This window comes from Globicephala melas, chromosome 16 (genome assembly GCF_963455315.2).
Source record: "Globicephala melas chromosome 16, mGloMel1.2, whole genome shotgun sequence".
NCBI classification, from domain to species: Eukaryota; Metazoa; Chordata; class Mammalia; order Artiodactyla; family Delphinidae; genus Globicephala; species Globicephala melas.
The window spans coordinates 71,708,107-71,734,454 of NC_083329.1; the positions used below are offsets into that span (position 1 = coordinate 71,708,107).

The 26,348-nt window shown below is 44.3% G+C and overlaps 1 protein-coding gene across 2 annotated transcripts in view; it reads left to right on the top strand.

The window, feature by feature from the left end:
- The window catches only part of CCDC6 (coiled-coil domain containing 6), a 111,698-nt gene extending 88,694 nt beyond the window's left edge, over window positions 1–23,004 (top strand). The window contains exons 5-9 of one of the 2 annotated variants that reach the window (XM_030843916.3): window positions 146–306; window positions 5,158–5,314; window positions 8,360–8,460; window positions 18,158–18,282; window positions 19,342–23,004. In XM_030843916.3, coding sequence (XP_030699776.1) covers window positions 146–306; window positions 5,158–5,314; window positions 8,360–8,460; window positions 18,158–18,282; window positions 19,342–19,536 — 739 coding nt within the window. In that variant the 3' untranslated portion in view covers window positions 19,537–23,004. The other variant, XM_060286222.1, reaches the window with a different exon arrangement.
- Window positions 23,005–26,348: the final 3,344 nt, after the last annotated feature.

The following is a 26,348-nucleotide window of genomic DNA, read 5'->3' on the forward strand; positions in this document are numbered from 1 at the left end:
TTGTTGTTTTTGTCTTTATTTATTTTTCTGATTGCTGAGAACTTATTCATGTATTTTTTAAATAGACAATGGTGAGCATCAAATCAACGTTTTGTGTTTTAAAGGCAAACTGTTTTTCATTGTTGGAATTTTCTTTTCAATGAAGAATCCTGCAGGAGAAATTAGACCAGCCGGTGTCCGCTCCCCCATCGCCTAGAGACATCTCCATGGAGATCGACTCTCCAGAAAACATGATGCGACACATCAGGTTTTTAAAGAATGAAGTGGAGAGGCTGAAGAAGCAACTGAGAGCTGCCCAGTTACAGCGTACGTAGCCTTGGTGTCACTGGTCGTCTGTCCACAGAATTAATCCACTTACCAAGTATAGAGTTTTACCTATATTTACTATTGAATTTGTATAAATCAAATTCATATTGTGTTTCATTGCTAGTACATATTTATGTCTGTCATCCTGGAATAGATTATTTAAAAAAAAATTACAGTAGAGCAGGGCAAATAGTTTAGAATACTTCTAGAAAATCACATAGTTTCAGGATGGTCCAGAATCAGAGGTACTATTTCTTTCTTTTTTTTTTTAATAAATTTTTATTGGAGTATAGTTGATTTACAGTGTTGTGTTAGTTTCTGTGGTACAGCAAAGTGAATCAGTTATTCATATACATATATCCACTCTTTTTTTTTGGATTCTTTTCCTGTATAAGGTCGTTGCATAATATTGAGTAGAGGTCCCTGTGCTATACAGTAGGTTCCCATTAGTTATCTATTTTATATCAGTGTTACTATTTCTAACCTTCTCCCTGGTGTTCACCCCTCGGATGGTGCTAACAGAAGCAGTGCAGGAGACCTCAGTGTACTTTGGGGGCATTAGGCAGAAAACAGTGTTTATCTTCTTTACTACCGAAATTTGGCCTCAGCTAACGATTGTTCATGGTGATTGAGGAATAAATGCTTTTGAAATATCTCCTTTTTATTTTTGGAAATCAAAGGAACTAATTTCTGGACACTTGATTACATCACTCTGCATTCACTTGGGTTTCTTCTGTTTTGGTTTTCAGGCCGTTCAACTTATTTGAATAGATAATACAGGGAAAGGTATGCAGGGGAAAAATAAGTCTCCCTTTCACCCCTGATCCCCAGCTGCCCAGTTCTCACAATTAACACATTTTTAATATATTTTTCAGGTGTGTGTGTGTGTGTGTGTATAGACTTCTTTTTTTTTTTTTTTTTGCAGTACGCGGGTCTCTCACTCTTGTGGCCTCTCCCATTGTGGAGCACAGGCTCCAGACGCGCAGGCTCAGCGGCCGTGGCTCACAGGCCCAGCCGCTCCGGGGCATGTGGGATCTTCTAGGACCAGGGCACGAACCCGTGTCCCCTGCATCGGCAGGCGGACTCTCAACCGCTGCACCACCAGGGAAGCCTTGTATAGATTTCTTTTATACCAATAGTAGCACAATGAACATACCCTTTTGCATTTTTCTTTTCACTCACTATGTCTTACAGTTTTTTCCCTGCCAATATATACAGAGCTGCCTTACTCCCCCTGCCCCTTTTTTTTTTGAATCTTTTGGCCGCACCATGTGGCATGTGGGATCCTAGTTCCCCGACCAGAAATTGAACCCACGCCCTGTGCTTTGGAAGCATGGAGTCTTAACCACTGGACCGCCAGGGGAGTCCACTCCCCCTGTTAAAGGCTCTATAGTATTTGAGTGTTTGGATACACTGTAACTTATTTAACTCATCCATTACCAACAGACCCCTTTGGGTGGTGATGCTACAACCATAGCGAACATCTCTGTACAAACGTTTGATACCTGTGCACGAACACCTTCAGGGTAAATTCCACGGCGTGGATTTGCTGAGTCAAATGAAATGTGCATTTAAAATTTCAGCGCTTCTTATCTTTATGTTTTCTTCTCCGAAGCTGATTTCAAGTTCTAGTGCAGTAGTGCATCTGGGATGGGTGCCTCAAGGTTCTCCTGGGAGCCTTTAAGAAGTACAGTGTGGTCAGTTTCCTGTTGCCGCTGTTAACAGATGAGCACAAACTTAGTGATTTCAAACAACACAAATTTATGATATCATGTTTTTTGGAGGCCTGGGTTCAAAATAGGTCTCACTGGGCTGAAATCAAGGTGTCAGCAGGGCTGGTTCCTTGTAAAAGGCTCTAAGGGAGAATCCGTGTCCTTGCTTGTTCCAGCTTCTGCGTTCTCTGGCTCATGACTCCTTTGCATTGGTACCACTCGCACCTCTGCTTCTTGTCACATCTTTTCCCTCTGACCCTCCTGCCTTCCCTGTGTAAGGACTCTTGATTGCCTCGGGCCCAGACAGATAATCCAGGATGAGTTCCCATCTCAAGGTCCTTAATTTAATCACACCTGCAAGTCTCTTTTGCCATGGAAGGCAACCTGGACACGGGCTCCAGGGATTAGGATGCAGACATCTTTGGGAGTCCACTGTCCTGTCTAACCCCATCCAGGGTTCTGGGCTTTTACTCTAGGGGTGGAGCCTGGTCCTCTGTATTTTTTAAGTAGAGGTGATTCTGATATGTACCCCGGCTTGAGAACCAGAATGGATGTGTATTCCGTGAAAACAAATCAAGGAGTTCTCAAATATTAGTTGCCTTAGGTTAGGATATTTTTTGAGGTTTTGCTGTGTTGGACAGACACAGGTCTTGTGAGCCCCTTTCTGAACTCTTTCCACTGCTGTCAGTTTATATTTTTCTTTCTTGTATAGACTTGCCTTGTTGTTCCCCAGACAACATTTTTAGAAGAAATTTGTGAAGAATATCTTACTTCCTCTACTTCCTTCCTACTGTACTGCTTGGTCTCTGGAGAGACTGCGGATGTCAGCAGAGGCTTCTGCAAAGTGCTGTTTGGATTCTGTGAGGACAGGGAAGGCCGTGGCACTTAGCTGCACACAGTAGCTTTGGGTTGGGCGTAGAGTATGAGTTAATGGCTTTCCTCATCCACCTGCCTCTGCCTCCTTAGGCTGGATAACCTTGTCCACTTTGAAAGCTCCTGGGGCACTTGGTCCCTCTCCCCCAAGTCCAGCTGTGTCTGAACTTGAACCGCTCTCCCAGTAGCTCTCAACTGACATTAGAGTCCCCTGGGGAGTTTTTGGTAGACCAGTGGAGAGGCTTCATCCTCGGGGATTCTGACTTAAGTGGTTTGGATGGGGTCTGGACACCCCATCCAATACGGCTAGTATTTTCTAGCCATAAACCTGAAAGGGAATTTAAAAGATCCCCACCTTGGGATCAGGTAGGACTCGTCTCTTGGGAGACTGTCCGTAAGTCACCCTCAGCTGACACTGTCTTTGACTAACTGCTGTGAGATGGCTGAAGATGGGGGCAACATAACCTCAGGACCCTGAGTCCTAGGGAGCTCTTTGTGGGAGAAAGAGGAAGACTCCTGAGAGTAAATCTATGGTCCTTTGAAGTCAGGTGTGCGGTAGCCAGCAGAGGGCACCCAAGGAATGCCACGGCGTCAGCCATCTGTGCCTGGGTCTCTCACTCCCAGAGACTGTGGGCCTGGCGCCTTCTCCTTGCCTCCAGCTTCTGGGTTAATTGCCAGACTGCCAGGAGGTCTTTTCAGCCATCACCCCTGGTGACTGATGTTCTTGTCGGTAGCTTATTGTTGAAGGATCCCCCTGCTGGTTTCCCCAGATGCTAGAGGATTGCCATTTTCTTTGAAAGACAGTGTTTCCTCTTAAGTAATTATTCTCAAAGCCTCATGAATCCTCAGTTCTGCGAAGCTTTCCTATTTATGGAAAAGAAAGGCAACCTCCTCCGACAACTGTCCCTCTCGTCTAGAAACAGTAGATACTCCAAGAGGTCAGTGTAGCGATGCCTGTAGAGCAAGTGAAAAATTCCGTCTGCTGACATATTTGGGATGAAATAACGTAAATCATTTATATTAAAAGTGTACTTTGTAAATATTTTCCCAGCATGCCTTCCAGTAAAGTGATTTTTGCATCTGGATTAGACAGCAGGGTTTCTGGTTAGATTGAAAACGGCCCAGGAATATAGTGTTTAATAATGTTGGTATTTCCATTTGAATTTCTGAAATAAGGATATTCAAGATACCAAGATAAGTATTCAAGATACTTAGTGACAACACAGGACAGCGGGGAGGGTCATGTTTTCCCATTGCCTGGAAGGACGCTAGAGGGCGCCACAGAGTCCTGCACAGGGTCACTCAGAAGGGCAGGGGTTACAGTGGGTCCAGGCAACTCAGCAGAACGAGATTCCAGAGCCCCAGGAAGGTATCAGTTCCACATTTCAGATTCGCAGGAAGGATGATCTGGCCAGCTTAGCCTGGGTCCAGTGTCTCGCCCTGGGGCTGGTTAGCTCTGGCCGGCGCTGTAGCAGAGACCTCTCCGCATACAGGGCAGCTCCCAAGGAAGGGGTATTTGTCATAAGCACGGTGCCATGCCGAGCTCCTGGCTGCATGTATGTCTTTACCTGCTGTCTGACTCCAAAAGACTGTGCGTAAGTCAGGAAGCAGTAACACAAACGCCGAAAACTAGACTGATTTGAAATATTGATCTAAAGTTGCTTGTTATGTCAGTTTCTAGTTTTATAAAAAGATTTATAACTGTTACCTAGCACGTTGAGTACACTGGTTCTCCGTGTGCAAACCGCTTCCCCCCACCCCGCACCTCCCAGTGCACTGGGGGGTGTGCTAACAAGTGTGACCCGTGGGTGTGCTCCCATAGGTGACCTACCCTGCTGTGTCTGGAGTTGGCAGACAGCAGAACTGGTGCCTGGAGGGGAGCCCCGTGGGCTGAGTCTGTTTCCCCAGCTGGACCCCGTTCCCTCTCCGCTCCAGCAGTATAGAGGGAGCTCTGGGAGCTGCTCGGGCCACACGTAGCTCCAGCATTCCTTCTCTACATAAAGCCCTTTAGAAGGCAGGGAAGCAGGATGGAAGATGCCTAACCTGACAGCACTGCTTTTCGTATGTTTTTCTAAACGCACATCGTGGGTCAACCTTGGAACCTGGGATAAACTGGAAATCCGGATCTCATCTGTGTGTGGGAGAGTGAGAATGGCTGTCTTTCAGCACTTCTCGGTCTGTGGCACAGGAGCTGGACCACCGTCTTTTTGAAGCGTGTACTGTGACTGCACGGACCGTGGTTTAATTGAGAACTCTGGCCTTTCAGATTCCGAGAAGATGGCGCAGTATCTGGAGGAGGAACGCCACATGAGGGAGGAGAACCTGAGGCTGCAGAGGAAGCTGCAGAGGGAGATGGAGAGAAGAGAGGCCCTGTGTCGGCAGCTCTCCGAGAGCGAGTCCAGCTTAGAGATGGATGATGAAAGGTGCGTGCGTGTCTCACAAGCCTCGGGAAAGCAGCAGCCCAGGCTCCAGCCCCTCTTCACCTCCTGTAAGAGGAGGCAGCAGACGGCAGGGACGTTTATTTATTGTGATGATGAACACTGTGGCCTCAGTGCGGATGCTGAGAATGGGATAAATGAAGAAGTTTGACCGTCCTCCTTAAACACAAAAAGACACACAAAACATGGCCTTTCCCAAATTACTCAGTGGGACAGACATGGAGGCGGGTTTTGTGTCGGGAGGCAGCGTTTGCAGGTGTCGTTGAATCGTCCCATCCTGGAGCATGGGCGCATATCTTAATCCCTAGGTACAGGTGAGCAGGCGGTGCGCGGTACAGCCTGAGGAAGCAAATACATCCAGGGGGCGAAAGAGTCCACGGCGGGGTGGGTGGAAGCTGTTGAAAGCCAGAGGCTTTGGTTTACCACACTTGGTAACTTCAACCTTTTTGCAGCTGGTTTTCAAAAACAGAACTCACGCAGTGCTCAGGTCGCAATGTCAAGTCCCCTCACTGGCCCTCTGGGAAATGGGCCGGCATAAGAGAGGCATCCTTTGGTTAACTAGAGGACACGGCTCAGTTCTCCTTGCTCACCCAGATTTTCCTTTCCTTCCCCACCTGCCCTCCTCCTCTGTGCTTGGGAGTGAGGTGATCGTTAAGATAAGCAACATCCACCTGTGCTGGGCAGCCAGCGCCTCAGACCAGGGTCTGCCAACGGCTGTGAGGACTAGTACAGGCTGTCGATGCCAGAGCACGTTGTTTGAACGCATGTGGGCAGTGTTAGCAGATCAGCACTCTGTTTCTCTTATTGAAATAGATCCAGAGGGCTAACAAGGCTTTTTTTTGTGTGGTATGCGGGCCTCTCACTGTTGTGCCCTCTCCCGTTGCAGAGCGCAGTCTCCGGACGCGCAGGCTCAGCAGCCATGGCTCATAGGTCCAGACGCTCTGCGGCATGTAGGATCTTCCCGGACCGGGGCACGAACCCGTGTCCCCTGCATCGGCAGGCGGACTCTCAACCACTGCGCCACCAGGGAGGGGCTTTTGATTAATTTGCTGTGGACAGTATTTGCTGTGGTATTATCGTTTCATGAAAAATGTAAATTTTTCTATAATGAAGATCTGGTCTTTTTTTTTGGCTGCACTGCACAGCTTACAAGGTCTTAGTTCCCCGACCAGGGATGGAACCCAGGCCGTCAGCAGTGAGAGCACAGAGTCCTAACCATTGGACCACCAGGGAATTCCCGATCTACTTTTATAATTTAAAAAACTTTATAAAAAACAGACTTAGATCTGTTTTTTTTAAAAAAAAATCTTCCTCATTTGAAAAGAATAAAGAGGATTCTTTCTCAGAAGTTTCTATCATAAAACTATCAACCTTAACTCTGAATTTCACTGATCTGCTTCTGACGGTGTCTCCTTCTTTCTGAAACTCTTCTCCTCTGAAAACCATTTCATTGAAAACATAAGCTACAATAGTAGATAACTTATTAACTACTTTTTTAACCACCTTAAGACATGGAGCAGAGCATGTATTAACACACACAGTACCCTGTGCTTGATTTTGATTACGACATACTCTGAGGGACAGTTTCTCTGACTGTGGTGACAGCACTGAAGCTACTTCAGGCTTTCCAGATAAATTTTTTTTTTTTCCAGGATTGGTGTTCACTCCAGAAGGTTTGCCTTACCTTTTTAGGTTAGATTGTCCCAGGTAGAGTACCGCTGTTGAATAAAGACATCTGCTCTCTCTACTGGGAATGATGATGTCAGATCTGGGAGGAAGAAAATAGTCAGACACTTGAGACGTCTACAAGTGTGTTTAATTCCTTAAAGACCAAGAGGCGGTCTTAGCCACCCCCCTGGCTGTAGAATACAAGAGGTCCAGCCTGGTGGCACTGTGGTGGGCCGTGCTAAAGAGAGAAGGAAGAATTGGTGGTAGGTAGCTCGTTGAGAGGTGCATGCCAAACTTGGGAGTCTAGGGCTTCCCTGGTGGCGCAGTGGTTGAGAGTCCGCCTGCTGATGCAGGGGACACGGGTTCGTGCCCCGGTCCGGGAAGATCCCACATGCCGCAGAGCAGCTGGGCCCGTGAGCCGTGGCCACTGAGCCTGCGCGTCCAGAGCCTGTGCTCCGCAACGGGAGAGGCCACAACAGTGAGAGGCCCGCGTACAGCAAAGAAAAAAAAAAAAAAAACCTTGGGAATCTGTTTTTCTTCGAGTTGAATAAACTAGCATAGGAATACCTGTGTTAAAAGTTCCTCACGTGAACTGGTTGCATATCAGGGCTGAGATGTTTCCTGGGATAGAAACGCCTGCACATGTGGCCGTTCCTTCCTTTGGCCAGAAGGCCTGGGAAGGATCGCTTATTAGGGAGTCTCTCAAGCAGAAATTCCTCCTCCTCAGCTCTCTGTGCTTGTTCACAAAGTGCGGCCTGATGTGACTTCCGAATCCAGTAATAAGTCAGACCCGGCACGGCGTGACCTGCAGAGGTGCTCAGCCCATGTGTCATTTATTATATTCCACGTTCTGCATTTGAACACGTGACTGTTAGTTAAGCAAGCCCTGCCTTGTGGACAATTGACATCCATTTCACGGGATCACATTATCTCCAATTCGATGATCTGCGTCTCAGAGGGCTTGTTTGGTTTTGCCTTTCAAGTAACAGTTTACAGGTAGCCACTAGAATGTGGATTTGTCTAATTCTTGGGACAGTGGTGGTGAATGTCTACATAGCTATAGTGTGATGGAGAAAAGCCTGGTCCTCTCTGTTGCATGACGCAGCTCTGTCACCAGGCCTCCATCCTGAGCGAAAACACCCCGGATTCCCTCACCTGTGCCCCTGGGGAGAGAGCTTTGCCAAGCAGTGGAACAGCATGGCTCTGGGGTCCACATTATACATGTCTCCTCACTGCAGCATTGATTTCTAAACATTCAGGAGTTTGACCTCAAGATGTGAACCCCAAACATTTTCTCATAGGAGCTTTCTTAGGAACTACTGCAACGCAGGCGGCTCTAACCATCTCCTTCACTCCTCTTAGGTATTTTAACGAGATGTCTGCACAAGGATTAAGACCTCGCACTGTGTCCAGCCCGATTCCTTACACACCTTCTCCCAGTTCTAGCCGGCCGATATCACCTGGTGAGTACATGTTCTCAGCTACCTCTGTTTCTGCTGTATTTAACGTATCCCTGAATACATTCCCTTCTAGCATCTGAAAAGCTTGTAAACAGAGGGTGGTCACGTGTTGTCCCAAAACACCAGAAATGATCAGTGCTATCACAACTGAGTCTTAGCTTGCAATTTTAAAACAGTGTCAACTGGTGGTTTTCTGGAACCAAAAAAGTAACTTAACTCTATAAAACCTTTTTAAAAAGACTATCTTTGACTATGATTTTAAGTGCCGGTGGTTTGACAAAAACCTCGGGCAGATTTCTGAGATGCACCATAGCATATCTTTTATGGGTTCTCTCATTTTGGTATACATACCTCATCTCCTTTTTATCCTCAGAATAATTAACGCAGGCGTCGTGTTAAAATTGAGGAAGCAGTCATTTGGTGGGTCTGTAGCTACTGGTCACGTGGCCAGGAAGTGGCCGTGGCCAGGCAGGGCGTGTCTTGCTTCACACAAAGCCTGTGTTCTTTCGAGCATGAGCTGCATCCTGCTATTTCCACTGGTGGGTGAGTGGGCCTCGGCCCTAGCAGGCAGGCCGGGCAAGAAGGAACTGGCTGCGCTTCTGCCTCTGGCTTTGCCCCTCAGAAGCCTTTCCCTCAAAGGCGTGCTTGTGTTCATCTGACCCTGAAAAACTCTCTCCCCAGGGTCTCTGGCTCGGTACCCGCACAGCATGGGGCTTTCGGGCCAGGAGGGCAAGTAAATGATCCAGCAGGGAAGAAAGAGGAAGCAGGGGGCCGGAGGGGGTGTGTGTGGGCAAGTGGGGTGGAGGGAGGAAAGCAAAGGTAGTCGGCCAAGGGATCGTGTCTTGTGACTGAAGTGTCCAGGCTGACATTCTTGTGCGCGCTGGTAAACAGATTTTCAACAGAGTTGGGGAAAAACGTGTGTGGGGAGGGGGGAAGGGCGGTGGCGGAGCACTTTCGCACAGAATACAGTGAGGTGACGGCTTAGAAGGTGGCAGCAATAAAGGTTTTGTGGCTTCGGACAGTAAAACAGCTTCAGGTTAGGGTGACGTCTCATTTTGTCTGTTTGTAATCATTAGACACCAGGGACGCCCTTCAGGTTGACCGAGGGGAAATGCTGCAGCCTCGCGGGTGGCCGTGGGTAGCGGCAGGCAGGAGGGGCTTGGGTTTGTGAGTTTAGGATCCAGCCCAAGCACTGTGCTGCTGTGACTTTTTGTTTTTGTAAGAGGGGTGATTTTTAAAAAGTCCAACACGAAGTGTGGCAGCTTTTGTCCGCTTGGGGCCGGCACGCTCTCTGGCATGTGACGGGGGGAAGAGGGGCTGTGTGCGAACCAAAAGGACTTTGTGTTGTGGATCCACAGCGCAGTCCTCAGCTGTTCTTGCCCCGAGGATGTTCCTGAATCTGTTTCTCCTGCTCTGCAGTGGCCTTGAGGTCTCTCCAGAAGCTTCTCTCCCTAGCCGCCTCTCAGTTTTCCCCAAATAGCACTTGGATTTCGTTACCGTGATAAAGGTTGTCTTTGCTTTCTGATTTATTGATGTAAAAGGAAGTCATGAGTTAGGAAGAAGCAAGAAGGAGGGAGGCTTTTATAGTTGATCGTGATGCTGATTCATGCTAATATAAATTCATGTTCTCTTTGATTTATTTAAACCTACAGGCGTGTAACTTCCAGTTCATTAAATATAGTGTTGTGGTCATTGAAGAAAGAAAAAAACAAAAGTGAGGCCTTGGTTGGGAATATTAACTTCTATGGTAACAAATACTCTGCAGGAGGATTTTATTCCATGCACAGAATTTTGGCTTTCGCTGGCCCTGTTCCTGTAATGTGGGGCTTGCTTGTATAGACAAGCTAGTTGGTTTTTCCCTTAAACTACATCATAATAAGTAACACCTAGATTTTTTTTTTCTCTCAGCCAGCCTTAGTGAGAACATTTGTATCGTATTTTAAGTTCTATAATATCATCAAAGTAGATTATAATCTCCTATTTGGCGGTAGAATTACTCCTATTCTGATCTAGTCCATTGGATACATAATACATTAGCACAATCTGAATTTTCAAGTTTTCTTTTCACTTTATTTTTTGTTGGAAGAACTTGTGCTTCTCCGTATTAAGAATATCTAATCACTTCTCTAGTGGAATTATGCTGTTTGTATAGTTTTCATTTCCATTTGAAGCATTTTGGCTTTTCTTCTTCCCTTACCATTTCTGGTTAACATTGGCATTGGCAGTCTTGCATTTTCACTGACTTGGAATATTTTGAGGGCGATCTCACAATTTGATTGAAAGGTACATTTCCCAGTACTTCTGAAAAATCTTCTGCTTGCTTATGTGTGGATTATATAGAGGGACAGGATTATTTTTTCAACAATTTTTTTCAGGTTGTTCACTATTTGATATAGCCTGAGAAAAAGACATTCCCAGTTAACATATTTTCATATGCCTACATCAGCCATGGGGAATAACTGAAGTTTTAAAAAGGATCTACATCCCACTAGCCACAGGCACACCTACCACCCAGATCTTGGTTTCTAATTCCGTTCTTCAGTGAAGAGAACTAGGGCTCCTGGAAGAAATGGATGTTTCTAGGGCCTTGGGCAGGGAACATACAAGATGAACGTGGACAGTCTGGTCATGCCAGAAAGTTAGGAGAAGGTCAAAAAACTGAAAGATGAGGATAGGTCCAAGAGACGCAGGAGGAAACTGAAAGTGCTCCCAAAGGCCCAAACTGGAACAGTTCGAGCAATGAAATAAATAATGTAATATTAGATTATAACCCAAACATAAAACAAATATGCATTGGTTCACACTGATATGAACAAATGACTGACTGAGTAAATAAACACGAGAGAAGAGAGAAATCACCTATACAGAAGAATTCCAAATAATTGACATAGAGATTCCATCTTCACGGAAGTGGAAATAGCTCCCTACTCTTTAAATGTGGGCTAAAGATAGGGACTTCCTTGCAAAGAATACAGTGTAAAAGGGAGGGGGGGGGAAAGAGTACCTTGGGACTTCCCTGGTGGTCCAGTGGTAAAAAAATCCACCTTACAATGAAGGGGGCGCGAGTTCAATCCCTGGTCAGGGAACTAAGATCCCACACGCCGGGGGCCAGCCAAGCCTGCGCGCCACAACTACTGAGCTCGCGCACCTCAACTAGAGCCCATGTGCTGCAAACTGCAGAGTCCACGCCCTCTGGAACCCGTGCACCACAGCTACAGAGCCCGGGCTCCCTGGGGCCTGTGTGCCACAACTAGAGAGAAGCCCACGCACCACAAGGAAGAGCTCGCGTGCCGCAACTAAGACCCGACACAGCCAAAAATAAATAAAATAACTAACTAAATAATAATTAAAAAACCTTCTTAGCTATTTAAAAAAAGAAAGTACCTTTACAGAGGAAAAACTTGACAGGCACTGCCTTATCTGGGAGATCAAGGTCAGCATCGACAGTGGTCAGTCATGTCAGTAGTATGTACCCTTGATACGATGTGATGAGAAGGGCCCTTTACCTCTGTAGTCTTCCTCCTCAAAACGAATCACCCCAGTCTAACCACGTGGAAAACATCAGACAGTAGAGGGACAGTCTGTCTATAAAATACCTGATCAACACACCTTAAAACTGACAAGGTCATCAAAAACAAGGAAGTTTGAGGAACTATCTCAGCCAAGAGGTGCCTAAGGAGACATGAAAACTAAATAGCATGTGGTATCCTAAATGGGTTCCTGAAACAGGAAGAGGACATTAGGCAAAACCTCAGGAAATCCAGATAACGTGTGGACCTGAGTTAATAATAATGTGTCAACATTGGTTTATTAGTTGTGATGAAGGTACCACACTGGCTTAAGAAGTTAATAATAGGGCATCTTTCAGAATTCCCCAGTGGTCCAGTAGTTAGGACTCTGCACTTTCACTCCCGAGGGCCTGGGTTCGATCCTGGTTGGGGAACTAAAATTCCACAAGCCTCGGGGCACGGCCAAAAAATAATAATAATAATAATAATAACGGGGAATCTGAGTGTGTGAGATGCAGGAACTCTCTGTACTATTTTTGCCACTTTTCTGTAAACCTAAAACTATTCTAAAATAAAAGAATTTATTTTAAAGAAAGCTACTAACATAGATGAAATCACCTAGTCGTGGAAGATGGAGGGAGAAGAGGAAAACCCTCCCATCTGATCCTGAAGGATGTAATATGTAGAGGTCAGGTACAGGAGGAAACCTGGTGAAGGAGATTGGGAAGTTGCTGCCAGGGAAGGGGAAGGGAAACGTGTATCCGATGTCACTGAGGTTAAGATAAAGCATTTCAGCAGGAAGGGAGGGGTCAGCTTTGTCTGTTGTTGCCCCAAGGTCAAGTGCAATGAGAGGTGGAGAGTAGCAGTGCACCTGGCAGCGCGGAAACACTGCTGGCCTTGACGAGAGCAGCCTTGATGGAGTGATGGGGACAGAGCCAGATGAGAGAGCGTTAAAGAGGAAGTCGTATCTCTAGCGTATGAATGTTAACAGAGACATGTCCGACTTGTGGAACTAAGATAAATTTCAAAGGAACAGAAGGTGTCTGCCTTTAGTTTGGTTCGACGATGCTTATTTTTTTTTTCTTCCTTCAGCAAAGATTTATTAGAGGGAATTTGGGGGCAGTCGGAAGGGTATAAAGAAGCAGAAATAAAATCATCCAGAATCCTTTTATCCGAAGGCAGTGTTAATATTTTAGTGTTTTCAAGTGTCTCCTCTCCCTATCCCCCCAACCTCTTGTAGTTTTCCTTTAAGTAGTCGGTTTTCTATGGATTATACACTTTGGTATCTTGATTCATTTTGCTCAGTGGTTTTTGGTCATGAATTGCTTTTCATGAGTCATTTTTAGAATTTGTTGTCTTGAACTTGTGGACAATGAAATAAATCTTAAAATTTTTACTCTAGTTAATGCATTTGTATAGCACAGCAAGAGCAATTTATTCCAGGAATAGCTTTATAAAGCCACAGTATTCTGTTTAGGAGATATTTTCTACCTAGGTTTTTTGGGATTCTTATTGTTTATTGTATTCCTGGGCAAGAGGGTCAGATGCATGATGATTAAGGGAAAACAAAAACTAGTAAGACATGGTCTCTGGCCTCTAAGAGCTTATAGGGCCTAGGGAAGTAGGGGGCAAAACACAAGAAATAAGATAATCTTAATACAAGTTTTATATATATATATATATATATATATTTGTTTGCTTGTTTTTTAATAAGCAGTGCCTTTTTTATAGGTTTTTTAAAAATTTTATTTAATTGATTTATTTTTGGCTGCGTTGGGTCTTCATTGCTGCACGCGGGCTTTCTCTAGTTGCGGCAGGTGGGTGCTACTCTTCATTGCGGTGCGCGAGCTTCTCATTGCGGTGGCTTCTCTTGTTGGCGGAGCATGGGCTGTAGAGCGCAGGCTCAGTAGTTGTGGCACACGGGCTCAGTAGTTGTGGCTCATGAGTTCTAGAATGCAGGCTCGGTAGTTGTGGCACATGGGCTTAGTTGCTCCGTGGCACACGGGATCTTCCTGGACCAGGGCTTGAACCCACGTTCCCCGCATTGGCAGGCGGATTCTTAACCACTGTGCCACCAGGGAAGCCCGCGTTTTATGTATTTTATATCCCCTAAAAAGTTAAGTTGTGGTACACCCACTCAATGACATACTACCCAGAACTAAAAAGGAATTAACTTGATACACACAATAACTTGTATGTGTCACAGGGGCATTGTGATGAATGAAAAACTAATCTCAAAGGGTTATATACTATATGATTTCATATCTATAACATTCTCAAAGTGACAAAATTACAGTGGTGGAGCACAGATCCGTCGTTGCCAGGGGTTAGGATTAGAGGGAAGGGGTGACTATATGTCCCTATAAAGGGACAACACAAGGAAGCTTGTCTGTGGTTTTGTAACAGTTCTGTATCCAGATTGTGGTGATAATTACTTGGATCTACACAGGTGATAAAAATTACACCTGTACCCACACACACACGAAGAATGCATTAAAAACTGATGAAATCCAAATAAAGTCTGTACCTTAGTCACTTGTATTGGACCAGTGTCAATTTTCTGGTTTTGACAGTGTGCTCTGGTTATGTAAGATATCACTGGGGGGAGCTGGGTGAAGGGTAGACAGGGACCCTGTAGTATTTTTGCAACTTCTTACGAATTACAAACTATTTCAAAATAAAAAGTTAGGATAAAATTAAAAGGTATAATTAAAAAAAAGCACTAAATAAAGAGAGTTTCAAAGAAGAGAGAGCTACCAGCTTAGAGAGCTTTTGAGAAGAGCCCTGAAGGAGAGGTTAATGAGCTGAAACATGCTGAGCCCTTCCTTTGTGCCAGGCACTCATTTCATCCTCACAACAACCTTATGCAGTCACTGTGATAATCTCATTTCACAGTTGAGGGATCTAAAGTCCAGTGTCGCTCAGCACCAAGTGGCAGAACGAGAGCCCGAGATAATATGGCAGTCGGCTCTGGAGTCTGGGCTCTTTGCCCCTCCAAAGGCTGAGTGAGGTCCTGATTGACAAGGGGAGAAGGAGAAACCAAGTCCTGCAGTAAAGAGAAGACATCCCAGGCAAAGGCCATGGTGGGAACTGAGACGTGGAGGTCAGAATCAAGAGTGATCAGGTCACTGTGGTTCTTATCACCGGCTGCCCTGGGGCCCTGCTCCCCATAGATTCGGATTCACTTGATTTGGGGTCGGACGAGGGCTTTGATTCTCGGTATTGAGAACCACTGACCTAGAACATCAGGAGATAGTTTGGAGCCAAATGCAGGCCTTTTTAATAGCCAGAGAAGGGACTTTCTTTTTTTTTTTTTAATTTGAGCAGGCAGTAGGCGGTCTTTGAAGATTCGTGATTAGCAGATTAACATACTCATCATTATTAACCTTGTCATACTGGGCAATGGGCTTGATCTTATTCATTTATTTTGTATTATGAATCGAACCCCCTGAGCTTCTCTATCTGGGGATAAGGACCTACCTTCAAAGCTTTTCTCTTAAATTTCATCACTTTCATAAGAAATGGAATTAGCGTTGTATTTCCCCACGTTGTTTAAAGAAAATCCCTTCTTCCCTCCCCAAGCTGAATGAAGTTCTTGCGATACAAATACAAGTCACAGTAGATGACCCCTGAGCTCCCAAAGACTTGTGCTTTACCCCAGACCTCCATTGTGTACATGTGAACCAAATCCACAATTGGAAATGGAAATATGTCAGATAGAAAGCAGCACACTAGTTCATAGTCAAAGCAAGAAATAAAATCCTTAACCATAGGTGTTGAGGGCACAGACAGATTCTGGGACAGGACAACTAAAGATAGGCGTGGTGGCTGCATGTCTCAACCGTGGAAGTCAAAAGACACTATAGAAGAGCATCTTTAAGGACTTCCCTGGTGGTCCAGTCGTTAAGACTGCTCGAGCACTGCAGGGATACGGGTTCGATCCCTGGTCAGGGAACTAAGATCTGGGCATTAAACTTTGGAGCTGATTCTGGGGTCCTAGATGAAGACTATGCAGAAGGTTATAGTGGGCTGGGGGTGTTTCTTCCTTAAATATCAGTTTCTTTGGGGGGAACAATGGCATATGTAGGGCTTTTTGTTTTCTTCATTGAATATCCTGAAGTTGCCAAGTTCTCAGTGGTGAATTTTTTGTTTGCTTTGTGGCTGCTATACACACCCATTGGTTTTGTCTCGTTATTATTGGTATATCTTTTGACACTTACCCTTTCCTTGCATCCGATTTTTACCCCTTTGCTCTATTTTTTCCACTTTACTCTTGTTTCTTCTCATGTCTTCTACTTCTGTACATCTCAGTTGGACTCCTGTCAAGTCTGGACTTGTTTTTTTTTTAGTTGTCATAAGAACACTTTACATGAGATCTACCCTCTTAACACATTATTAACTGTACAGTACAGTATTGTTAAAAAAGCACAGTGGGGCTTCCCTGGTGGCGCGGTGGTTAAGAATCCACCTGCCAATGCAGGGGACATGGGTTCGAGCCCTGTTCTGGGAAGATCCCGCATGCCGCGGAGCAGCTAAGCCCGTGCACCTCAACTACTGAGCCTGCGCTCTAGAGCCCACATGCCACAGCTAGTGAAGCCCGCACACCTAAAGCCCGTGTTCAGCGACAAGAGAAGTCACCGCAATGAGAAGGCCACGCACCACAACGAAGAGCCCGCTCGCTGCAACTAGAAAAAGCCCACAAGCCCAACGCAACCAAAAATAAAATAAATTAAAAAACAAACAAACCACAGTGTTGTGCAGTAGATCTCTAGAACTTATTCTTCTTATAAAATTGAAACTTTGTGCCCATTAAACAACAGTCCCCCATTTCCTCTACCCCCAGCCCCTAGCAACCACTGTTGTGCTCTCTGCTTCTGTGAGTGTGACCTAGATCCCTCGTGTATATGGTATCATGCAGTATCTGTCCTTCTGTTACGGGCTTATATTAGCATAATGTCCTGCAGGTTCATCCATGTTCTTTTTTAAAGGAATTTTCTTCTTTTTAAGGGCTAAATAATATTCCATTGTATGTATATACCATGTTTTCTTTATCCACTCATCTGTTGATGAACTTTTAGGTTGTTTCTACGTCTTGGCTACTGTGAATAGTGTTGTAATGAACACATGAGTGCAAATTTCTTCTCAAGATCCTGTTTTCAGTCCTTTTGGATAATAGCCAGCAGTGGGATTGCTGGATCATGTGGTAGTTCTATTGTTAATTTTTTGTGGTAGCTCCGTACTGCTTTCCATAGTGGCTCTACCAATTTACATTCCCATTAGCAGTTCCCTTTTCTCCACATCCTTGCCAGCACTTTAAAAATGTTTTTTATTTTTATTTTTTATAATAGCCATCCCAACAGGTGTAACATGATATCCTATTATGGTTTTGATTTGCTTTTCCCTGATGATTAGTGAAGCTGAGCATCTTTTCATGTACCTATTGGCCATTTGTATGTTGTCTTTGGAAAAATGTCTATTCAAGTCATTTGCCCATTTTTAAATCAGGGTATTGGTTTGTTTGCTTTTGAGTTGTAGGAGTTCCTTATCTATTTTGGATACTAATCCCTTATCTGATCTATGGTTTGTAAATATTTTCTCCCATTCCATCGGTGACCTTTCTGTTGATGATTTCCTTTGCTGAACAGAAGCGTTTTCGGATGCTGTAGTCCTACTTGGCTACGTGTGCTTCGCTGCCCGTGCTTTTGGTGTCCTATCTAAGAAATCATTCCTGAGACCAATGTCATAAAGCTTTCCCCCTGTGTTTCCTTCTAGGAGTTTTATGGTTTCAGGTCTTATGTTTAGGTCTTTAATTCCTTTTGAGTTGATTTTTGTGTATGGTGTAAGATAGGGCTCCACTTTCATTCTTTTTGCCCATGAATCTCCAGTTTTCCCAGCACCGTTTGTCGAAGAGACTACCCTTTCCGCATTGCATATTCCTGGAACGTTCGCTGAAGATTATCTGACCATTTACGTGTGCACTTATTTCTGGGCTGTTTAGTCTGTACCAGGGCTTGACTTTTATATCCCTTGTTACCCATCCAGCAGGCCGTTTGGTGAGCCCACCTCTCCTCTTATCTGTTTGCATTTTTGTGGGTGACTAAGAGCTTCTGCATTTTAAAGCCTCCTGGATGCTTAAAGACACCAGAGAGTTGAGTTTGTAATAATACTTACAAGTTGTTGTTCTATTTTAGGTCTCTCGTATGCGAGTCACACAGTTGGTTTCACGCCACCGACTTCACTGACTAGAGCTGGAATGTCTTATTACAATTCCCCAGGTCTTCATGTGCAGCATATGGGAGCCTCCCACGGTATCACAGTAAGTATCCACGGGGCAGGAAGCAGCGCTTTCCTCCTGGCGGTGGTAGCGACTGGTCCTCCGTGGGAGCCAACATTGATGTCCTCGGACATTTACCTTTCTTCTTCCTTCCTTCCTTCAGTTCACCTTAAACTTCTAGAGACCTCCCAACAGTTTGATGCTACATTCTGGTGTTGAAACTAAAATCCTTCCCAGGAGGCAAAACTTCACCTTCATTTTCTATGAAATATTGCCCTTTGTGAAACGTAATTTGACCTCCGGCCTGTGCCTCGTTTGAACTCTAGCCAGCTCCTTGCCATAGCGAATTATCGTTGGTTGCCACAATGTCTAAAATATTTATTGTCCGCACCTTCACAGTTCACTGACCCTCAGTATTCTTCCTGGAATTAGACTTGTTTCTAGTTTCATCCAGAATTTTCTTTCCTGGAATTAGAAGGAACCTTAAGTGTATCCGGTTCAAACTCTACTCAGGGGAGTGTTTTCATTAGAGCTGGTTATTTAGTTGACTAATAGACCGGTTAGAAATGTCGCTAATAGGGGTTTGAGAATAGGGTAGAACTGAGGGTATTCCCAATGAGGGAATCTTGAAAAGAACCCCATTCTCTAAAAAAAGCATGTAAGATATTTCTGAATCTGTTTTGCTGGTTTGATGAGCTTTACATTAAAGCAGGAACGTTTTGGGTCGAGCTGTAGCCTTCATGACATTGACAACTTGTTTGAGGGATGGAAGGAGCTGGAGACATACAACGAACAGAAAAGATTTAAGGGGAGGACGTGACAGCTGTTTTTCCAATTTTAGGACTGTCTCACCGAAGTCCAGTTGTTTGATCGACGCACGTTTCATAGTGATTTTGCATAGCTTTTTCATAGATGTCGGTGTAAACTCTACCTTGTTGAAGTGTTCCTGATGGGTTCAGAAGCCAGTAGGGATGGACAAGGACCTCGCTGGTGTTTGGTCTCTGTGGGTCCGCTTTGGGGCATCCTGGGCTCCGAGTCACGCTGGGTTAGGGATGAGCCGTCTGTGCCTGCTCTGACCTGCTGTTCCTGTCCTGTCTACAGAGGCCTTCACCGCGGAGGAGCAACAGCCCTGACAAATTCAAACGGCCCACGCCGCCTCCGTCTCCCAACACACAGACCCCCGTCCAGCCTCCGCCACCTCCACCTCCGCCACCCATGCAGCCCGCGGTCCCCTCGGCAGCCACCTTGCAGCCCGCCCCCTCGCAACATTCGGTGCACCCCTCCTCCCAGCCTTAATGCATGTGCGCAGTCCGAACCTCACGTTGGGACTCGTTCGTGCAGTGGAGCCGTCGACTCAAGACGCCACAGGCTTCCTTCCCTGGCATATTCGGATCTGACTTATTTGCACTGAGGTTATCTAGGCTTCACTATTCATTGTGTTGTAAATGTGTGTCGGAAACGCAGCCAGTGTTGTGGGTCTACAACACTAAACAGACGACTTTCTCCATCGGTGTTTTACTTGAATCTTCATGTGCGTCCATTCCCTGGCTGGGACGTCGGCTATTCGACTATTTGGTAGTTCAGCAGCGGTGTGCAATTTTTTTGCTTGGCCCCAGAGCTTCATTTTCCTAGCTTTTAGGTTTGTAAAATAAAAAGGGATATCTTTTTTATATTTTTTTTCCCCATGAATTTGCAGAAAGTTACTGAGCTGTTATTACCCACCTCTCCCCCCACCCCCATTAGAATAGTGTTTACCAAGCATACCAGTAATTCAGCACTACAATTCAGACCTTTGAAAATCTAGCTCTCACTATAGAATGGGAAGTTGGATGCATCAGTGCCCAAGACAATGTTTAATAGAGCTTTCTACGGATACACTTTGTATGCGTTCTTTTCAGTATATCTCAACATCCATGTCTCTTGTAAAACATATCTCCTGAAGTATTGGATCACATGGCTGTACCTTTTCCACATACATGGGATAGATAATTATCGTATATCTGGGTGTGAGTCTTTCTTTATCCTTGATGTTACCCTACCCAAACTGGCCCTCTCACGTGAGTCGATACCTGTTGTCCTACCCGCCAGTGGTTGCGATGGCTGATTAGGATGTGCTGTGTGATTTCTGCTGCAGAAGGCAACGTGATGGTGACAGAAACAGCTCATTTCCCTTTACATTCTTTACTCGCGTTCCCCTAAAATAGAGTTCGAACAGATATTTTAAAGGTGCAGAGTACTATGAGAAAATACTATGTGAAATGAACATTATAGGAACATCTTGGCACAATGGCCAAAATACTTTATTGCTGGCAGGAAAGAGGCGTAGAGGAAAGTGGCACATTAGCCTTGAGGACTGCTTAGTTCGCCCAGTCAAAGCAAGCGCAGTGTACAAAGAAGTATATCCTGAATGCGTCATTTCCATTCATTTAGCACAAATAAATCGTCTGGTTTCACTCTACAGTGGAACGCCGTGAGTCAGTCTTTTCTTAACACTTGCAACACCTTTATTTTGGCTTTTCAGCAGTTACTGTTTTGTACTTTGGTAGTAAAGTGATTTTTACCACCTGTGTTTGCATATTTATATATGCCGTGGACAAAAATAACTTACTAGAGAATGTATATTTTATGATGAGAATGTGTATCTGTTGGATATAATCAGAGAACTGAAAGTTAATTTATCCGTAATTTTGAAGAGTCCATGTTTTGTGATAGCTAATAGCTAGCTCTTTACTGAACACACTCCTACCCGTAAGGAACCATGACATTGTAGATATTTAATATTGTACAGTAGAGAAACCTCCATTTTTGCCTTTGAATGCATATTTAAAAGTTACAGAATGAGAAAAGGTCTCGTCTCACTGGCTAGTCGTGTTTGACTAGCATCTTAAGAACTTGAGAGTAAAAGCAACAATAGGATTTTTTTTTTGACTCTTTCAGTTTCCACCTCCAAACTGAGAGTGTCACTCCTCAGTCATTTGAAAGAAATCGTAGGTCTCTATAAATTTTATTTATAAGGTGTAATATACATAATCATAGTACAGTTTTCAAATATGGGGAAGAAGTTCGGCATTTAATTATTGAGGCTTGAGGTTTTTAATTCAGTCAGATGGGGTCCTGTCCAACCCGGGGATTTCACCAACGGCTCACCGTCCCTCCTGGCACCTGGCCATTTTGAGGAATTCTGAGAGCAGGCGAACAAGTATTGCCTGCATCGTACAGTTCTCGGTTTTTCTTACAGGAGAAATGGTATATGTTTACAAGAATCTTCTACGAGACTATAGATTTCAGTGCTGTTGAGTAGTGTCTTGCACTCAAACAAGAAAGTCCAAAATGTAATCATCTTCCCTCCACTTGCTAACAATTTAGTGACCTCCTGAAAGCACAAAAGTCAAAACATTGCCCTGTGGTGACTGAAAAAAGCATTCGGAGTGAGCAGACAGTTCTGATAAATGCCTTTTGGAGACAGGTTCTTGACATCCAGACTTCTACAGAAATGTAGCGCCGGTTTCCTTAGACTAGTTGTTTCACTGCAAAATAAAACACAGCTCCTTCAAACAGCACTTTCTCACCATAAATCGAGTTGCCTCTCCCGGTGGACATTCTGGATTGATAGAACAAACACTACCCTTTCGAAATGATGCTGTTTCATGTCCTGTTCGAGTGTTTTATGACCCCGTGTGGAGCCTGTCACACTTGGGCAGTACCTGCTAGGGCAGTTCCTTGGCCATGGTTTAGCCCCCAGGGACCCCGAAGATTCCAACCCCAAGGCCACGAGAAGCTGACTTACCTGGGGCACTTCTCGGGGGGGCTGAACTTGGTTCCTGCTATTCCTGTTGCCCACCCGCCCAGGGCAACCCCGGACTGACTCCCAGAGGCCCCAGAGGCCTTGGAAGGCAGGTGGGAGCCACAGCAGGTTCAGTAGCTTCATTTTCCTGTCTTGCTGACAGAGACCCTTGGCTACCACTGTGCTGCTAGTAGGATAAGTACTCTTCGCCAGAGGACCATGCCTTTTATACAAAACCAAATTACTTTCCCTAACACCTGAGGCCTCTCTGGGCTCTGAACTGCTCTCTTTCATCCAGCATGCTGGCATTCTAGACAGACTTCTAGACATTGGGCAGATGGTGGAAGTATTTCGGATCTGATTTAACTTGCTCCTTTGTTCATTGAAAGGAGTTTTAAATTCTGAGCTCCTGAGAGACTGACCACAACCGTGGAATGAATGTGTGACCAGAATGTGGCTTTGACACCAGCTTGCTGCCCCTGTGTAATCGGCTTCTAACTGATTTGACCAGAAATAACGGATAATGTGAATTTTCGTTAACTCTTCAATTGTAGGAAGATAGAATATGTATCGCCCTTTGTTAGGTAGACACGAACTTTTCCTGCACGAAGCCTTGCTTGTAGAGGAAGCCCAATAAGGCAAGAAAAAGCATAGTAACTTGTGCTTGGAGAGCTCACTATTTTTATCTTATCAGTATAGAAGAAATATTTCTGCGTAACCTTATCTTCTATCTAGTACTTGTCTTATAGGTAACCAACACTGAAGACTTTGTAGTGAGGACTACCAAAGAAATACATAGGGAAACAACCTTTTATTTCCAAATTACTAAAGACCCAGCCATCGACGCTGCTACGTGAGTTCCATGCTCAAGAGCCATTGTAAGAGATTAAGGGGTTTTTAGGTTTTGGGTTTTGTTTTTTTTTTCTTGTTGTTGTTTTTTTAGTTTTCTTTTTTCCTTTTTCTCTCTTTTTTTTTTTTTTGTGATAAAACAGACACACACAGCTGTTAGGATAGAATTATGGGGGGCATGCTTCAGTACGCTCAGCAGTCGTGGTTAACTGTCGAGCCCCGGTTGCCTCTCGCTAGGCAATGGGAGGAATCCTATGTGCATGATAGCGTGGGTGCTGTGTGTGTGCACATGTGTGCGCATTCATGCCTTAACTCGGGTTACTGCTCAACTTTAGTTCTTCACTTAGTCTGCACCGTCATCTAGATTGTACTGTACATCTCGATCTGAACTTCATCCTGGCAAAAACAAAGTTGCAGGCACACCGGTTTGAGAATGCATTCCTCCAGCAGAGTGTTGGATCAGGTTGACCCTGAGCCTTCTTTGGACTTTCTTTGGAACTAGGCATGGACAGCAAAAGTGGACTGTCCCATGGAAAGACATCAACAAGGAAGAGAGGACAGCCGAGTGCTATAGCGTGTCTCTGGCCTCTGTGTATGTGTGCTCACTGTACGTCGTTCATGATAGCTTGTCTACAACTTGACTAGGTTGGAGTTCTGGTAATAGTGGCAATCTTGACATTCTTGGTCAGAGTTTAGAGAGATGTAAGACTTCCAATTAATGTCTTATTTACTTCTTTATGTTGATTAGTCTTTGATACATGTGCTGAATCAGAAACCTAAATAAAGATAATTTTTTAAAATTAATCTCTTGAGCTTTATACCCTATCTCTTTCTTTCTGGTCTTTGAGTCGGAAAATGAACCTTGTTTCCCTGTGATATCTGATAGATATCCAGCTTAGATTCTGAATACTAAAGGCTGCCTTAGAAAGTGAACTCAAGATGAGGACACAAAAGGGATTGGTACCGCTCTGTTTCTTAATCAGGATGCTGGTTACCTGGATGTATTGAGTTTTTGAAAATTCATTGAGCTGTGCGTTTATGATCTGCGCACTGTCCCATATCTGTGTTGTATTTCACTTGAAAACCATACACCTAGGGGATTATGAAAAGGAAAGGAAAAGCACACTCATTCCCAAAATGTTCCGTATAAACAATTAGATATAGGTATATACACACACATATATTGTCAGGCTTTGGAAATTACACTCAGTATATTAGCATATTCTTAAATGTTTAAGTCTGTTTGTATGGTTTTCTCTTCCTACGTATAAGAAGCATGGCTTTAGAATGAGTTCTAGGTTTGAGTACCAGTTCCTTCACTGGCTCAGTTACTTAACCTCCCTGGAACTCAAGTTTCTTACCTGTAAAATAACAATACTATATGCCTTGCTAAGATGAGAAAATCAAGATGAAACCCTCTAGTACAGGCCTTCACATATACAATAAGACACAAGTCCTTTCCGTGTCCATTCCTTTAGGTAGAAAGGTAGAATGAATATTTGGGGTGATGTTTTATACACCTTGCATTTTAGGAAGCCCCTAGCAGTTAGTCCACGTTCTGTAGGGGAAAAGAACAGACTTAGGATCCTGCCCTAGGAGCATGGCCTTCAAGAACACAGTTGTGATATCGTCTTAGGAGTGCGAGCTGTTTAAATCTAGGTCCTTTTCCATATTAAAGAGCTAAATAAACCTTGAGTTAGTCTTGACTCGCTCTGGCTTAAGCAAGATATCATATTAACTATTAGTTAATGAAAAGAGTTTTTAATTTGATTTGTCATTTGGTGAATTGACCAAAATCTCAAAATGCCTCTGTTCTCATGGCAGCGAGGTTTTAGTTGTAACTTGACGAAAATGTTGACCAAGAAATTCCGCAGGACCTCTGAATTTAGGACTTGGCTTCATCTGCCGGCTTCAGTTTTCTAATCTATATAGTGGAGATAGCCGTTCTTACTTCATGTAGAATTTGAAGAAAATGGGATTCAAAACGAAGTGCTTTAACAACATGTAAGTTATAAAGTTTAAGCTATATGTACACTTTTTTTCTTTTAACACCTTTTAGAGGCTGCGTGTCCACGTGGTGCTTCTAAGATTGAAACGGTGGGTTTAGAAACTTTTTTTGTGTTTACGTAAAACTCTGTAGGTAAATCTGGGTCCTTGTTTTAACGTATGGGCTATTTAAGTTAAAAAATACTTGGGAAAATTCAGTTGTATTCGCTAATGTCTAATTCAGGCCCAAACTTTTAAACATTCTCTTTAGAAACAGGAAGACGCCAGTGCATGGTAAATATGGTTTGTGCCAAATGTTTCTGTCAACATGAGACGTTGAATTTCTGTCCTTTAAAGGTTTTTTTTTCTATCTTTCACATAACCCCTATTTCCATATTACATTGAATCCTTTTGAACTGAATGTATTTAGATCTTTTTCTAAAGATCGTATTTTCTGATACCCTACTCATGATTGAGTGCAACTTTCAAGATTACTAATTATCCCATAAGGAGAGCTTAGTAATTAACCTGAAAATTTTTCATCTTAAAAATCAAGAAAAGGAAAAGCCAGACTCAGAAGTGAAACAAGATGATAGGATTAGTAGGCAAGGATGTGAAAACAGCCATTATAAACATTCTTCGTGCATTCTAGAAGGCAGAAGAATACATGAGCATAAGGAAAATGAAACGTAAAAAAGCCTCCAGTTGAACTTCTAGAGACAAAAAATACAGTATATGAAATACGTAAAGCAACAAAAAAGCCTTTTGTGGATTCGTATTTGTGTTCTTTAAATGTTCCTTTGAAAGGCAACTGCTGAAATTCAACTTAAGCCCCCTTAACCTACTTTTCTCCCACCGCATCTCCCCAGGGGTAGCTTTGTCTGGGTCCTGGTGAAATGCTATTGGGAAGTCATTAACCTGGGGGACTGACTGACTACTGCTATCTGTTACTTTAATGTTGGGCACGAAGCCTCAGGTTTAAGGTACCCAGGTACGGTAGAAAGTGTCCTGTGGGTTCAGGTCTGGCCTACGTCCAGTTTTCTGGGCTTTGGTTTCCTCACCTACAAGATAAGAATGAGAATGTGTTACCGCGTCCAAGCTCGTACTGCTCACCAGGCGACAGGCCGGTACGTCGAGAGATGAGTTGGAGCACGGAACAGCGACTTTATTTGCAAAGCCAGCCAACTGAGAAGATGGTGGGCTAGTGTCCCAAAGTACCATCTTACCAGGGATAGAATTCAGGCTTCTTTTATACTAAAAAGGGACGGGGGGTGGGGCAGGATGGAGGTTGGTTGGTGCAGACTTTGTGGCGCTGGGATGCTCTGTTCTTACAGCGGTCCACATAGATCTGGCCACTGTGTTCCCTGTGCACCTCCAACCAGACAGATGTTATTCTCTGTTCTGCAACTTTGCATCTCTGAAGGTCAGAGCCTTGAGAGTCCTCCTGTGTATTTCAGGCTGTGGGCAACATTCTTTTCCAGAGGTGTAG